Here is a 17,708-nt window from a genome sequence, read left to right as displayed (position 1 = left end):
TCTTTCATCTTTTCTTTCTTCCTTTTTTCCACTGTAGGAGTGAACTGAGGCCTTGTGGTCATGGTGTGCTGCTGGTCTGCACCATGATCCTCTTTATGACTTCCCACTTTAAAGTAAACTGTAGAGTTGATTTCAGTCTTTCTTCCACTTGCTCTGTAAGCCCGTGAGAGGGGAGGAAAGAAACAAAAACTGAGTGGAGGAAGAGAGGAAGTGGGAAGGCGTCATGGGTTTGGGTGTCATCTGGTTTCTTTGGTGGTCATCAGGGCTTACTCACGCAGTATTCTCCTTTTCTCTCCTTCTAAGGCCCTGGAAATATCTGCGCTTCTGTCTCCTTGAAGGCAGAAATGCTTATGCCTCCCTCTGACGCTGTAACATAGCATCTACTTCCCTTCTGTGCACACACCCTAGCAGAAGAGGTTTAGGGTGAAGCTTCCAGAGACACTGAGCAGGATGCTGCTTCTGTGGGGTATGGGGACACAACATGGTGTATGGGTTCTATCAGACTTTGACCTCAGTAAAGACTAATCAAAACTGAGTGCCCACTGTATTGAGACGGATAGACCTTGGGAGGAAGAAGTGAACCTGTAATGTCACTGAGCTTTGAGGCTACCTGTTCATGTGTACAAGACGGTCTGTCTTGACATGCAGGTTCTATATGTCCAAGGATAAGGAATCTTTTTTTTTTTTTTAAATTGGAGGTGATCCATGATATAGTGGACAGAGCTATTTGAATTTTGTGTATAGGGCTATTATCTTTTTTATAATTTTAATTTTTATTGAAAATAGATTTTCTTCTAGAATATGTTTCCCTCACCAACTCCTTTCAGATCTTCCTGTCTCCCTACACACCCAAATCTATACCCTTTTTTGGCTCACTAGAAAACAAACAGGCAACTGAATAAACAAATGCAGGGGAGGGGAGCCAGAACAGAACAAAATAAACAAACGGGGGGGGAGGAGGGGGGGGGAAGAAACTCACAGAGACTGAGATACACATGTTTTCACACACAGAAATTCTATAAAATAAAAAAAAACCAGAAGCCATATAAAGCAAAAGACCTGTAAGGTAAAACAAAAACAAGAAAACAGACAAAGCATCATGAGACAAAAACCCTTAAAAAATGCCATTGAGTTTGATTTGCATTTGGCCATCTATTGCTGGACATGGACCTGCCCTTAAGAGTGGTTTGCATACCCAGGGATACTCCCTAATGTTTCATTTGTGAATGTTTATCAATTGGATATAGCTACAAGGTTTGGGATGGGGATTTGTGTCTACTTCCCCTCTCAGTACTGGGGGCCCTTCTGGCTTAGACCTGTGCAGGCCCTGAGCAGGCTGCCACAGTCTCTCAGTTTATGTCAGCCCACTTGTGTCTAGAAGCTGTTGTTTCTTCCATACCCACTGGCTCATTCACTCTTTTTCTTCTCCTCCTCCACAAAGTTCCCTGAGCTCTGAAGAGAGAGGGATTGATGGTGACATCTCATTTGGGATTGAGCCGTCCAAGGTCTCTTGACTTTCAGTTGTGGGTATTTATTTCCGTCTACTACAGGAGGAAGCTGTTCTGATGATGAGTGAGAAAGACAGTCATCTAGGAGTACAGCAGACTGTCCTTAGGCATCATTGTATGGGTCAGTTCCTTTAGTAGAATGGTGACATTTGGTTTTCCCCTAGGTCCACCCACTAAAGGCTCTTAATCAAGAAGACATTGACCTGTAGGGAAGCCTTGTGGGCATCTTCCTGAAAGGGGCCCAGCAGTGGGTGGTCCTGGATGGTACAAGAAAGCAGGCTGAGGAAGCCATTAGGAGCAAGCCAGGATCAACTCTTCTCCATGGCCTTTGCCTTGAGTTCCTGCCTTGAAATCTTAGATGATATACCCCAAGCTATAATAAACAAACTCTTTCTTTCCCAGTTTGTTTTGGTTGTGGTGTCTATCACAGCAATAGAAACACTACCTAAGGCAGTGATGGTTACTGATAGTCAAGAATGAACGAACACACACACACACACACACACACACACACACACACACACACACACACACACACACACACCAGACTGCCCCTGCAGAGGATGAATACAAAGGTTGCAGAAATCTCTGCTTCTCTTACTCAGCCAAACAAGTGCATTTCTCCTGGTGCCCTCAGGCTCTTTGTTGCTCTCCCTGAGGTTTTTCACCCCCCTCCAATTGCCACTGTGAGATTTTACTGTAGATACAGTGTGCATCTATTATGCATTTGGTGTACATTTTGTTCTTTTCTTTTTCTTTTCTTTTTTTTGCCCCAGAAAGCATTTTCTTTGGTAATATGTTTGCCTTCACTGATAATTATAAAAGGTAAATTTTTTTTTTCTCAAGTTGGAGGGCATTTCCACTCCAATAAGCTAAGTTTTACAGTCTTGATTGAGAATTCTGTTGTCTAATACACCTGTGCTTTTATATGCACTTTATTTTAAGCTAATTATCATTTAAATAAGTATGCAAAAACCTGAGTGCATTGAAGACACAAAAAACCTAACTTTTGTGTATTGTATAGGAGACAATTTTTTTTTTTTCTAGATTGAAAGGTCTCTGTGTAGGGGACACATTTGCCTGTCATTCTTCGAATGAATATTTATGCCGGGCACATTGGGTATAATACAGCATCAGCATTGAGCACCCAATGGTTCACGGAGTCTTTATTCTTTGTCAACCAAGATGCCAGTGTAGGCTGTATTCTTGTCTGATGTCAGGTTATCTGACTGTATTGAATCTTGAACATAACCAGCCAAGGGAAGAGGGATTTTGTTTAAAAAAAAAAAAAAACAACCTCCAAGTTGGCATAACCCTTTGTCTACCACACTATAAATAGAGTTCATGAGAAGAAGACTGAAGGCCAAGTTCGACAGGATGCAAAGTCGATGCGGATCTTCTTTTGCTGTCTGCTCTGCAATCTGTGACAGTTGTCTGGCTACACCAGTGCACACACTCGGTCTGCAGTGTGGGAATCTGCTTAAATTCTGAGACCATTTGCAACAACTAGTATACTATCCAAATACATATGTGCGGCAGAACAGAAAAATTTAAATATATCTTAAGACTCTGTCTCCACTGCTTTGCTGCCAAAGAGTAAAGGATACAGTTTGAGGCTGAGTTTCAGATTGTCTAGAAGATTCTGTAGAATAAGAGGCAGCATAGGCTACAGGGCTGTCCAGACAGAGTCTGGCATTCAGTTGTTCTACACAAATATTTACCAAGTTCCTTAATCTCTGTGCCCTTTAGTGAATACGATAAAAGCCCTCCCTTTAAAAAACAACTCATTCTTTTTGTCCCTGTTTCTTGAACAAATAACCCAGAGCAGCTTGTCATTCATCTACTTAGGTATCTGAGACTCTGTAACACTGCTATTCGACTGGGAGCTATTAGAAACTGCATCCCGTTCTCAAGGATGGTGGAAGATTGTTCATCCCTCAGCCTTTCACATGTGCAAGGAGCCAGGAGTGTGCTCCGTCCTTGCTAGGGAATAAGAAAACCCAGCTACTCCCTACAGAGTGGTGAGAAAAACACATTATACCATGTTTGAAAGAGCATAGTATGTTAAGTTATGACAGTGCGTCCTCCCACACTCTTGGAGGAGCACAGAGGGTCCCCTCTGAAACGAACATACTTAAGTTAGCTCTGAGTGGGTAAAAGGTGAAGATCTGCTTTCCAATTTGTAAGGGCGTGGGGGGTAGGGGTGGGGCTGGGAGGGTTGGTTGTGATAGAGATTAAATTCAGAGATTCACGGATACCATATAAGCACCGTTTCACTGCCCCATATCCCCAACCCATGGCTCTTGATCCGACATTTAGCTTGGGGCTGGAGAGAAGGGCTGGTTTGGAAGAAAATCAGGTGGATTCTAATGAAAGGAAACTGTTGGGGTGTCTCTGTAGACTGTAAGGCCCACCACATCAGCTTTTCAGAGTTGCAAGTGTCACGTGGGTATAGGAGGTAAATTCCAGTTCAATAAAACAATTGCAGCAGTGCCAAAAATCAGTCCTTAAAATTTTGGCAAAATAAATGCTTTAATGAACTGATCACCCAAACACAAACACACATTGTGTGATAAAGATGCCTAAATTAAACAGGTGTTAAATAATTAATGACAGTGGCACAGTTGATAAGCTGCTTGGAAATAGCTTTTTTTTTTTTTTTAAATTCCAAGTTGTTTTAGTTAGAGGACAGTGGCCAGCGGTTTGGTAACTAGAGGGTCAGGATGCTTTCTGTGAACTGAAGTTTAAGATAACACTAAGAAGTCAAGGGACGTAGATCACAAAGTCACTGGAGAACCGAGCATGTTAGCTGCTTCTTTCCCTGTTGATATGTGGGCTTGTTGCCTTCGTAGTCCTTACACTCACAAGCAGCCTCCATGTGGACTCATTTTCTCCTTTGTTGTCCTTTGGAAACTCTAAACATTTTGAACATAGGGCCGGCGCTTTCCTTTCTGCACTGTGCAAGTGATGTAGCCACCCCACTATCTGCCTGTCAATCATGGAGAGGGAAGGCTGCAGAGCCTCACCTAGAGGGGGTTTTCACATCCCATGGGAAGTTGTAGCCCATCCAATTAAAGTGTGTAAGCTGTATTAGCTGATGACTCAGAGTGCATGTGTGTGCGTGCGCGTCCACATGTGTGCACGTGCATTGAACATTTATTTGACAAATTCTTATCTTCTCATTTCCTGGTCACCAAGCAACTTCTAAATTATGGTTTGGCTGCTTCTGTGGTTTTCCTGCAGGGGGAAGGACTGACTGGTCATGCTGACTTCATGCTTCATCCAGGAAGTTACTTACTTAATTGGCATTCTGGTTTTATGTATCATTGGGGTTGGAAGTCTTTAAATATGAGCCTGCTCTCAGGAAACACTGTTTCTGCTGGGTTTCTGAGACACAAACTGAAGTTCAGGCACTGTGCTGGTAAATTTGCTAAAGCTATTAGGTATATAACAGTGGTTGTCAGCAAGGGTTCTGGAGTCAAGATAGACAGTTCTAGGATCATTTACTAGGATGTGGGAAGCTGACCTTTTGATGCCCTGGTACTTCATCTGTGAAATGGTTACATTAATAACTACTGTAGGATTGTGGGACTGAATAAGAAAATATAGGTCAGGGCTTTGAGCCTCAGTACTATCAGTATTTGAAGCCAGATAACACTCAAGTTTCAGGTTGCTTGTTTTGTTGAGAGTGCTTACTGTGTTTTATAGGCTTTTAAACAGCACCCCTGACCCGAGCCCACTATACGTCTGTGCCCTCCCCTAGCCCCTTACAGTAGGATGAGCACATTGTATCTAGGCATTAACAGCTCTCTTCAGTGGAGGGCAAAATGTGGCCGCATACAGCAGTGCCTGCAGAAAGATACTGTTGGGTTTCATAATAATGATGAAAAAAGTACTAGGGAAGAGAGACATTATTCTAAGACCCTTGGGACCATTTGTGAGCCTTATCATTAGCATCATTATTATCTTTGTTCTTTCAGTTCCTATATCTTAGCCAAGGTCAATTCTATGTGTGGATGTGAGTGAAAAATTGAAAAAAAAAAAACTACCTTTTAAAAAATTAAAGAGAAGTAATACATCTTTAGATTTGCAAATGTGGAATGGTGCCTAAACTTGTGAGTAGGTATTCCTGTGAGGTTTGATGTTGGAGTGAGTCACACTGGGGTATTTTCTGCCCCAACACACAGCACTGCATCAAGCATAAACAAACATGCATAATCTGTGAAATTTTGTGATAATCACTAACAAGTAAATTGATGTAAATTATTTTGAGTAGTCTAACCATAAAATTATGTTAAAAATCTGACTTTGTTCAGATGTGGTGCACACCTTTAATCCCAGTACTTGGGAGGTAGAGGCAGACGGATGTCTGTGTTTGAGGTCTGAGGTCAGTCTGATTTACATAGTGGGGAGAGACAGAGTGGGTGGGGGAAGGGAGGGAGAGGGGTCCTGGGGGGGGGAAGGGAGGGAGAGGGGTCCTTCAAAAAGGCAATAATATTCCTCATAGATGGCGGCAAAGGAGATATACGTAGCCAGACTACTGGGAAGTTGTTTGTATGTAAAAGTTTTTAAACATTGAACTACTTTCTTTAAAATTGGCAAACATGTTAAGTGTGAGCGCCCAGCTCTTTCATGTAGCCAGAGAGACTTTTTATAGTCTTTGCAGAACAATGGGTGGGTGCAGCCTTTTGTAGAGAAATACGCAGCAAATATGCCATAAGATTTGTCATACCTTTTAGGCTCCCAGAGTAACATTTGGAATAATGTAAAATGACTCCATGTATTCATGGTGAAGAAGTTTATTTCAAAAATATTGAAATAAGAAGCCAGCTAAATGCTCAGTATTAGGAATGGAGTTAATTACAGCAAGTTAACATAATCTGTGATCCTTAAGAACAATTGTACGGTTTCTGGTGATATAAACATTCTTAGAGTTAAGAGAAAATGGAGCAAGTTGGTTTTCAGGCTGCATATGCAATATAAATTCAACTCCAACAAAGACCAGGAGGATATCCCAATTATTAGCAACAGTTGTTACTGAGAGAGTGGATTATGAATCCTTCATGAGAGTTTCTCTTAGCTAGATGAATTAAGTTGATTATCTTATGGCAAACTTTTTTTTCATGTTCTCTTAGGCAACTTTTAGTATATAAACATTTCTTTGCCTTGGAAATAAAGATAAAGGGTTAAGTTATTAACAGGAATAAGAAAAAATCAGTGGCCATTATCTTAAAATATGGCTTTATTTTTTAAAAACTCCATATAAATTATGATGTGCAATCAATTTGAGGGGACAGATTCCTTGCCTTGTAATTATGGCTTTTTAAAACCATCATGGTATTCTTTATGATCATTAATTTTAAAAATTATTATTTTTTGGTTGAGATTATAATACAGTTATACCATTTTCCCTTTCCTCCCTCCAAATGGTCCCACATTCTCCTCTTTGCTTTCTTTCAAATTCACAGCTTTTTGTTTTGTTTTGTTTTTCGAGTCAGGGTTTCTCTGTGTTGCCCTGGCTGTCCTGGACTCACTTTGAAGACCAGGCTGGCCACTCACAGCAATTCACCTGCCTCTGCCTCTCCATTAATTCTTCTTAACATAAATGTGTGTAGATACACACACTCATTCCTAAATATATAAATACAACCTGCTTGGTCTGGTCTGTTACTGTATCATGTCACTTGTATGTATATGTTTTCAAGGCTGACGACTTGGTAGTGGATAGCCAGTTGGTCTATTTCTTCCACTCCCAGCACTCCTTAGTTACCTGTAGTTCTCTGTGTAGTGTTGAGGCCTCCTGAGCTTTCTCCACCTACGTTAGCATGTCTGTGGGAGTCATCTTTGTTTAGCTCATGTTTAGACAGTCACGTTGGAAAGACTATGGGTCTTTTTGTCATTGCCGCAATTCTGTACCAATGTATCAATCTTCCCTGCTACGTTCATCTGACATTGTGACATAACCTCACAGCAAACTCCCTGACCCTCTGGCTTTTACAGTCTTTCTAGCCTTTCCCCTCACAGTGTTCCTGGAGCCTCTTGTGTGGGAGTGTTTTGTAGATCTATCCATTGTGCCTGAGCTCCACAACTCTGCGTTTTGACTGGTTGTGGTTCTGTAACGGTCTTTATTGCAAAAAGAAATTTCCTTGATGAGGAGTGAGGACTAGACTTAATCTGTGGGTATGAGGACAAATATTTAGAGTGTAGTTAGGGATTGTGCTGGATTAGTAAAACGGTGCTTGTAGATTCTCCTTCAATATTGATGACTTCACTAGCTCTTTGGCTAGGTTTCCAGTAGCAGGCATGATTCCCCTCTTGTTGACAAGTCTTTGGTCCAATTAGAGAACTGTTGGTTACTGACAAGGTATGCATGCCACTGCTGCATCCTTAGGGTGAGCAAGCCATGCTGGTGGTTGTTAATCTGGGTAGAACCATGGCTTACTTCTCTCCTTTGGAAGTTTGCATGGCACCTTCTGCTACCATGAATGCTGGGAGGAGGCTTTCAGATCAGTACCAGCTCAGTCCTGTGTCTGAAGCACACTGATTATTAATTTTTATTTATTTATTTATTTTTGGTTTTTCGAGACAGGGTTTCTCTGTGTAGCCTTGGCTGTTCTGGATTGGCTTTGTAGACCAGGCTGGCCTTGAACTCACAGCAATCCACCTGCCTCTGCCTCCTGAGTGCTGTGATTAAAGGTGTCTGCCACCACTGCCTGGCCAGTTAATTTTTAAAGATATTTATTGCATGCACTTGATGAACAAATGTTTAAAATGTTCCCCTTTTATATTTGCAGTATGTGCAGAAGCTTATAATCCTGATGAAGAAGAAGATGATGCAGAGTCCAGGGTATGTAGTTTATTGAACTAGGAATGTTAAATGGATGTTCTTACATTGTGTAAGAAAAGTAATAATAGTGGTGTTAACAGACACAGGTTTTCAGGACAGACAGAGTATTTATTTCTTTCCCTCATCTTATCTTGATAGTCTACTTCTACTTCAGATTCTACAGAATTACTTTTACACCTCTGAAGTCTCTTTTGGATGAAATAAGACAGGAACATAAGTGTGCACTGGAGTTATGGTTTCAGTTCTCTCACTAAAGGCATCCTGATGATGAAAAATGCTTTGAGCTATTTTTCTTATAGCCATAGTTATTCATAAAAAGTGTTCCTAGTATAGGAAGATACTGGTGACGACCTTCTGCTCTTATCAGTCAGCAACAGAAGGTTCCTCTGGAACAGACGAGCCTTGGTGGAATCACAGGGAAGCTCCAGCACAGCATACTTGGCGCAGACTGTTCCTGGAGGCCCTGAAGATTCTGGAAGTTTGTAGTTTGCCTTGTGTAGTTTGATGCAGCTTTTAGGCTGTATCCTTAGCTTACTTCCCCCATCAGTAATCCAGAAAAAAGTTCACTAAATAAGAGATCACTGTGCCCAAGCACGAAGAAAAGTAATAACCAACCAAGCTCCCTCCCTCCCTCCCTCTCCCCTCCTCTCCTTCTCTCCCCTTCCTCCCTCCCTTCCCTCCCTCTCCCTCCCCCCCCTCCTTCCCTCCCTCCTCCCCTCCTTCTTCCCTCCTCCTCCCCTTCCCTCCTCCCTCCCTCCTTCCTCCCTTGGTTTCTCTCTCTCCTCTCCCTCCCTCTCCTCTCCCTCCCTTCCTCCCTCCTTCCTCCCTCCCTCCTTCCTCCCTTGGTTTTCTCTCTCCTTCCCTCCCTTCTTCCCTCCCTCCCTCCCTCCCTCCCTTTGTTTCCTCTCCCTCCCTCCCTTTGTTTCCTCTCTCCTTCCCTCCCTTCCTCCTCTCCTTTGTGTCCTCTCTCCTTTCCTCCATCCCTTCTTTCCCTCCGGTCTTTCCTTGCACATACTTTGGAAAAGTCTCCTTTGCATCTTCAGCCTTAAAAAGTGTTTTTCAAAAGCTTGTGTTTATAGCTCTGAAGAATGAAGAAAAGAAGACAGTGCGCCCAGAGTTGAAGACCATCAGGGTTCTGAAGTGGATGGACACTCTTGGTAGCAGTCAGCCTCTTCCATTGCTAATCTGCAGCTTTCTGTTGCTATGCTGTGTTGTCTAAACACCTCCTTGCATATCGTGTCCTTCATCCACATCTCTACAGAAACAGTGACGGATGACAGTTGAGGGCTACACACCTTCCTTATATTAACTATGTATGGAACAATTTAGTAATCAAGATGACTTGAGTTCGCTTAAGCTAGTCTTAAGAATCAAAAACTATGGGACATAGTTTGAAGGTAGCATTCAGTATCTTACTGATGCTGAGACCTTGAGAGGAATTTTGGCTGTCATTGTACTTGTGAGTTAGTTAAGTAGAATGCTTTGGCTAGTTCATTCCCATTGTAGTTAATATTCACTAAGAATCCAATCAGATGAAGTTAAACATAGAAAATACTAGCAAGGGCTTAATGGATACATGTTTTGGATGTATTACCGATCCCAGAAAGTGTTCAGAGGCCACACCATAGACAGGGCCACCTGCCTTTAGGGCAGCGTTCCCACCCTGTAGGTCTAGACCCCTTTGGGTGCCGCATATTCTATATCTTTCCTATCAGACATTCACATTATGATTCATCACAATAGCAATGTTACAGTTAAGAATTATCAATGAAGATAATTTTATGGTTAGGGTTGCCACAACATGAGGAACCGTATTAAAGCATCAGGGAGAGAACCACTGCACTATGGTTCTTTAGCAGCGAAGGTGCAAACATTGAGTGGTAGTAAAGGCCCTCAATTACCACCTTCTCCTTATTGCTGTCTTCAGTGCAAGATCCTGGTTCCCCAGGAGCTTCTGATAAAGCCAGTGCTGGCCAGTTGGAGCAGGGCCAGACAATCAAGACTCAGAGACCACTTGTGTAAAGAGGGCAGGCATTTCTATGGAAGGTGGGTGTGCTGGCTATTTTTATGTCAGTTTGACATGAACTAGAGTCAGTTTTGGAAGAGGGGACCTCAGTTGGGAAAATGCCCCCACTAGATTGGTCTACGGACAAGCCTGTGGTACATCTTTCTTGATTGGTGATTGATATGGGAGGGTCCCGATCACTGTAGGCAGTGCCACCCCTGGGCTGGTGGTCCTGGGCTCTGTAAGAAAGCAGCCTGAGCAAGCCATGGGCAGCAAGCCAGTGAACAGCACCCCTCCATGGCCTCTGTATCAGCTCCTGCCTCCAGGTTTCTGCTCTGAGCTCCTGTCCTCACTGTCTGCATGAAGGACTACAGGCTGTATGATGCAAACAACCCTGTCCTCCCCAAGGTGTTTCTGGCCAGTGTCTTATTGCAGCAGTAGAAGCCCTGAGACCCTAGATTCAGTGGGAAAGGGGCTCTAAGACTTGTCCTTGCTAATCTTTTAAGTCTCTATGTAATGTATTAATTAGTGGTTATGATAAAGTGCTTAAAAAGTTTGATTAGATTGAGAATATTTTCCTCCAGATATCATACCTTGCCTTTGGCCTTAAAACTATAAGGTAAACTGTACCATAGTTACTAAGAATGATTATTACAGACATCAAAATTAATTAGCTCTAGCTAGGTATGGAAAATATCTACTGTGTTTTGATGGAGTAACATTTCATATTATTTCTGGGATGTTTTTATAATCATGAAATCTGTAAACTCCTAATAAACATGAGTATTTACCTTCATGTGAACTCAAAGAAAATCTAAATACTTAAGACTCATTTTGGAAAAAGAAAACCTAATTTTGGTTCTAGTTGGAATATCAATAGTAAATGAGGATTCAGGGTTGCGTATGTCTAGCACATGGCAGAGGCTCGGTGCAGACACAAACAAGCGAGTTAATGAGCAATTACAAAAGAAGGAGGGCTCAAAGCACAGTGAGATATCGTATAGGAACTAAAAGCCCTGCTTGTCTGAAGTGGCTGTAGTCTCCTTGAAGTAAGATAAGCACCATGCCGGGGCTTACTGTAGCATCCGGTCCTGGCCAGCCACCAGGAAGGGGGTATGAAGTTCTGATGGACGCAGGTATGGCGGGCTCACAGAAGAATGAAACTGTACCTCTCAGCACACGTGTGCGGTCATCTGAGGCTTGCAGCTGGAGAACGAGTGTTCTCACTGGATGTTGGGGAGGTCTCCTTCATGTCTTCCTGGAAAATGGAGGGCGGTGTGTTGGGTTCCCTCAGTAACAGAATATGAAGAACACGCCTAAGTAAACCATATTAGTTGCCTTTCTGGTTATTTTCCTTGAAAGGCAGTAGAGGTTCAGAGCAGGAGCTGGCAAATGCTTTATGTGGGGGATTATTTTTGACTGGAAATTCACTACTTCTGAACATGAATATTTAATATTTGGGAGTCGGAAGCTCTCTTCAAGCTACTCAGCCCTGCTGCGGTGGCTCAAAATCAGCACAGGCAGTGCACAAATGAAAGCATGTCTGCTGAACTCAAATTTCATCTAATTTCCATGTGTTATAAAGTGTGTGTGTGTGTGTGAGAGAGAGAGACAGAGACAGAGACAGACAGAGACAGACAGACAGACACACACACACACACACACACACACACACACACAGAGCTTGATTACATGGGTAGAAACCTTCTTAGCTCAGAGGCCGTTCACTACAGATGTGCTTGTAAGTGTGGCTTACTGTCCTGAGGTTTGCGTGTTTACTCACAACCAGCCTGTCGGGGATGAATCCCAATTCTGGCACTTACAGACTGTGAGATGATGGAGAAGCCAATTGAGTGAGTTTATTTTCTCACCTCTAAGTTGCCACCTGTTTTCTGGGGTCTGTTACTAAGTTGAAATGATTTGATATTTATGGGGCCCTTAAAATGCTGCCTGGCACATATCAAATGCTGAATAAATGCTTATGTAGTGGGACTTTAATCATGAAATGAGAAATTTTAATATAAATCAGAAAAGCCTATGGGCTGGTAAAAGCTCACACTTTGCGTATATTGTTAAAGCTGAGGTGCTCCAGAGACAAACCTCTTACGTAGAATGGTGTCAAGCCTAGTGGAAAGTGAACCCGTAGAAGCAGGCCAGTGTCTGCTGAGCTAAACTGTCCAGGAATGCGCCTGCCTTCTCACTGAGTGCTCCCAGAACAGAGTGTAACCGGCCAAGGAAGAGGGAAAAAGCAGTAGACAGCAGCCCTGGGGCCTGCCTGGGAAGTACAGTTTAGACATGATAATTGGCTAGAGCAAGAGGGTCAGGAAAAAAGTTTGGGCTTCCCTGTTCATAGGAAGTGAAAGGGTGGGAGAAAGGAGAAAGACCTGACTTGACAGCAGGCGTTAAGCAGCGCAGCGCAGAGACCAGACAGTGGTCTTGCAGACACCCTTACTGTTGCTTTCAGAGTGAGTGGTAAGTTTTGGCTGGTGTGATCTAAGTTTTAAAGGTTTCCGTGTAGCACTGGTTAGTAACATTGTGTTCACCTGTCATCCTAGAGTCTAGGCTCAGATGAATAGGGTCAGAGAGTAAACAAAGGTTTCATGTACCTTATCCCTTAAAGGTGACTTGCCCTATCACAAGGGGGAAAATGTCTGGCCGAAATAAGTAAGGGAGAAGGATTTGGTTTAGATCCAGTTTCTGAGCAGCTTTAGTCCATCATATGGGGGAGGGGTGACTGTGGCAGTGGCTCAGCCCATGGTGGCAGGAATGTCACAGGGCAGCCTCCAGGAAGAGAATGCTGGCCTGCCCATAGCCATGTGCTTCTGCCACCTGGACCTCACCTGCTACGGACGCCACAGCCTTCAGAGCAGCAGCATAAACATGGAGCTTAGTCTTGGTGTACGTGTAGCCCCAAGCTATAAGCACTCTTGTTGGAAATCTGCAGGGTCTTGGGCTGGAGAGATGGCTCAGAGGTTAATTCAATTCCCAGGAACCACATGGTGGCTCCCAAACATCTGTAATGAGATCTGGTACCCTCTTACGGAGTTCAGGCACACATGCAGGCAGAACACTGTATACATAATAAATAAATCTTAAAAAAAAAAAAATAAAAGAAAGAAAGAAAGAAAAGAAAGAAAGGAACAACTACAGGGTCTTATTCACTAGCTGGTACTTTCATGTCAGCTGTAGATCACAGGTGCAGGTGTGGTACCCAGCAGACTGGTCTCCTTGTACTGCAAACGTCAGTTCTTTCAGGTTTATGTTCCACTGATTGTTTATAGCTACTTCTCCTATCTCTCTGCTGAGTAAGATGTGCCTGTGAGTGTTGGTATTCGTGTGGGCACAGACTCATTGCGGTCTGATTCTGGATGCTTCGAAGGGAAAGACGAGGCCTTTGCTCATCAGGGCCTTCAGTCATTCTTGGAATGAACATTGGAGTAGGAAAAGGTCATGTGTTAGTTTACTTTTCATTATATAGTCACAAACTACCAATGTTCACAATAAAGAGGGCCTTTTGGGGTGAGGAATATAGCTCTGTGGTGAGGCATTTGCCTAACATGAGCAAAGACTTTGGGTTTAGTCTCAAGCATTCCCATGCTGTGGGGGCGGGGGGACCCAACAAACCAACAAATCAACCCAGCCTCATTGGTTCATTGAGTCTAATGTTAGTCAAAGGGGCATCAGGAGTTGGTGGGCCACTCTCACAGCAGACCCTCTGGCTGCTTCATTGTCTGGGAGCAAGTGCTCAGTGAGAGCATAGAACGTTGGCTTCTCCTAAAATGAGCGCATCGGTGTGTCTTGGCCTCATTTCCCATGGCACATTCTCTTAGGGGCAGTGCATGGTTGCTTAGTCCCTTTTATAAATTCCTTGCCTGTTGTTGGCGGGTACCTGTAGTTTCCCTGAGATTTTATTTATTCTTGAATGAAGTATATATTTAAGTATTTACTTGCTTCTGCTGACATTATCAAGTTTTAAGAAAAGAGCTGTGATAACGAAAAGTTTTAAGTTCAGTAGCACTGAAAAGATGGCTGTGTCTAACTTCCCCATGTAAGTGTATAACACTCTGTCCTTTGGTACATGTCCATATAGGCGGGGACGCGTCTTCTCATAGTGTGCCTGCTGATCCCGGTCCAAAAGCTTCTGAGCCCAGTGTTCATGAATGTGTACTGCCAGAAGACCTGGTGGCGCCTCCCTGCTCATGGGCGGATCCTTGTGTGCCATCACACTGAGTGTCATGCCACCTGGGGGTGGGCTTGAGCACTAACCATTGTTCTCGCTAGCACTCCTTCTTGTTTTTGATGGATTTTACCTGATATTGACTGTTGTATTTGTTTTCTTGATTTTGGTGTCTTTTCAGATAATACATCCCAAAACTGATGATCAAAGAAACAGATTGCAAGAAGCTTGCAAAGACATCCTGCTGTTTAAGAACCTGGATCCAGTAAGATAAATCATAATAATAGAACTGGGTCAAGAACTGGGCAAGGACCTGGGTTTCCGCTTTCCAAGCTAATATCACATGGTAGAAGCAGCAGGTTGCAGGCCCTTGCTGGGCTTGAATCTGTGGACATACTGTTTTAGAGTGCCAAGAGACGATAACGTCATAATCTTCAAACCTAGCCCTAGGGTGGTGCAGGGAAAGAGAGGCTAGACCCCCGAGTCCTCCATGTACTGCAGAGGCCCCTGCAGGGGTCCTCCCTGCTGCTCCCAGCAGCCAGTAATAGGAATCATATTTGAATGTATTTAAACTCTGTATTGTTCATATTTTAAATGTAGCATTTTAGTTGGCTTAAGGCAAGGCAATGTTTGATTCTTTGAAAGAATTTTGACATCTCTAGTCTCCGCAGACATCTCTAGCATGCCACTTGGTTTGGGTGAGTGTTTAGGCTTTGCTTCACACTTGTGACTAAATGCTCTGCTTTGTCACCATAGATAGTGCTTTTCCCTCTAATGGTTTAAGAAAGAACTTCTGTTTCCTTCTAAATGTGAAGAACCAACTTCTGTAGCTCACTTCAACCTTAAGTTTTCCAAACTGCACATCTTCTGGTTTTCAGATTGATGTCTGGGAACATCCAATCCTACTGATTTTGATATGAGGATTTTTTCCCTGTACAATTTTTTTTAAACATTAAGATACTACATCATACCGTTTCATGTACAGTCATGCTTACACCCTGATGTATTTTTTAATCTCCATTTGTTTCTGTATAACCTTCTATCTTGTTCTTCAGGGACATGAGTTATATTTGGACTTTGGAGCATACAGTAAAAATGTTATGTCATCCCTGAGTTTAGATTGCAAGAAGATTCTATATGTTGCTTCATTTATTCATTTCATGAGGGTAGAATACATATCTTTTCCTGCTTCATTTTGCTCTTTAAGTAGTATATGTCCCCTAGTGCCTTCTTTGTGCATTAATGTCTCAAAAAGAAAGGCTGGCCTGAAACCAGAGCATTCTGAATTAGTTTCTTCTTTATCTAGGTATGTATTCGTATTTTGGATAGATTTGGTGATTTTAATAAAGTGATTATATTTAAAGGCTGTCTATGGCTAGGGGTAGATGAATCACTGAGTAAAATGCCTGCCATACAAGCATGAGGCCCACACAGAGACCAGGACCTATTTAATTAGCCTATAACACAATGCTGCACAATAATTACTCCATCCTAAACCTCCATGCTAGTATAGTTTCCTCCCATCCAGATTTCCCACATTATACTTGCTTTTAAATCATCTCCTAGGCCCAATTCCTTTCTCTTGATGTTTCCTGGTCTTCTCCTCAGGGCTCCATCCTGTCCTTCTCTTTCTCCTCCCTTCACTGGATCAGGATGTCCCACCCTATTCTCTGTCATTGCTCAGCATTGGTTACTTGGCTTTTATTGGTAATACTAAGAACAAAAGGTGACATGTTTACACAAACTTGAAACATGAGATACTTAGAAAAAACAACAGAATGATCCAGAGAGGGGGTTGGAGAAATCAACATTTGAATGAACAAAGGTAAACTACACATAGTCCACAAGAACATTTTGTCAACAGGTCACTTTAAAAAAGAAAAGACAATAGGAGGCAGGCTTGTTGGGAAGAAGTTCAGAGGGAGGAGAATAAAAGAGGGCTGTGGGGGATGAAAATGGGCAAAGTTTGTTTAAAATTGTCAAAGAATAAAAAGGATTTAACCCACTTGAAAGTTAGTAGGAACAAACAAGTGTAGCTAAGAAAGCTACAATGAGCTTTGTCTGCAGTTCTGCTCCTTGGTGTTGACCCATTTGTTCAGACTCACTGAGTCCATTAACTGCATGTTTGCTCTGTGCATCCCTGAGCCATGTATATTTAGGGGTGGGTTTCCGTGGAGGGTCTTCTAGTTTTTACATGGGAGAATTTCAGAAGTCACTGTGAACAGTGCTCCCTGAGTCTTAATATGACCATATATCATCCAGGGCTGTTAGTAAGTGTGGAGATCCTGATCCAGTTGGTCCCAGTGGAGCCCGAGAGCCTGCACCCCTCACAGGTGCCCGGATGATGCTGATACTTCAGGCCCACAGCATACTCTAAAAAGATGAGGGCAAGGTGTAGCAGGGAATGCAATCAGCCCCCTTGCAGCTCATTTGCCTGCTTGTCTAGTGACTGAATGAAATAGTTGCTAGTTAACGCTGAAAGAGCTCTGTGACGGAAGAGTATCTCAGCAATGGGTGGGGTGGGGGCCAAGGAATGCTACAAAAATCATGCCAGACAACAAGCCTCACACAAGAGATTTAGATGGGGGTTACAAAATGGCTGCCTCTTGAGTGGGGATGGAGGCAGAGACAGGCCAGGCCATGATGGACGGTTTTATGTATGGAGCATGCGTGAAGGTGGATGATGGCTGGTGGTGGGGCTGTTGAAGGAGGTGTGGGGGAGCTCCAAGGAACCTTTTTCTAGAATGTGGGCAAAGGACTTTCGGCAGTTCTTAGCATGCCAAACATAAACTTTCCTGGCATATTGTCTACTATAACCTTTATTAAGTTTAAATTGGTCATTTTGTGCCACTTCATTTGTGTGTGTATCTGTCTTTGCTTGTGTGCAGGTGCACAGGTGTGGGTACAAGTGTGTACATGGTTGTGAGGACAAATGTGGAAGCCAGAGGATAACCTCAGAGGTCTTTCCTCAGGAGCCATCCACCATATTTTTTGAGACAGAGTCTTTCACTGACCTGGAGCTCACCAAGTAGGCGAGGCTAGCCTGTGAGTCCCAGGGATTGTCCTCTGCCCTGGGCTTCCAAGTGCTGTCCACCTCTTCCACCTTTTAATGTAAATTCGGGGGATTAAACTCAGGTCCTCAGGTTTATAAGGCAAGCATTTTTTCCAACT

General features: G+C 43.0%; 1 protein-coding gene across 1 annotated transcript in view; it reads left to right on the top strand.

Annotated features, from left to right (window-relative positions):
- Prkar2b (protein kinase cAMP-dependent type II regulatory subunit beta) overlaps positions 1 to 17,708 on the top strand; it is a 94,826-nt gene that overhangs the window by 51,654 nt on the left and 25,464 nt on the right. Inside the window, exons 3-4 of the mRNA XM_051144751.1 lie at positions 8,303 to 8,355; positions 14,719 to 14,802. Coding sequence (XP_051000708.1) covers positions 8,303 to 8,355; positions 14,719 to 14,802 — 137 coding nt within the window. The remainder of the gene's footprint in view (positions 1 to 8,302; positions 8,356 to 14,718; positions 14,803 to 17,708) is intronic.

This window comes from Acomys russatus, chromosome 1 (genome assembly GCF_903995435.1).
Source record: "Acomys russatus chromosome 1, mAcoRus1.1, whole genome shotgun sequence".
NCBI classification, from domain to species: Eukaryota; Metazoa; Chordata; class Mammalia; order Rodentia; family Muridae; genus Acomys; species Acomys russatus.
The sequence above is the reverse complement of the archived record's forward strand: the minus strand, read 5'-3'. Positions and strand labels throughout refer to the sequence as shown.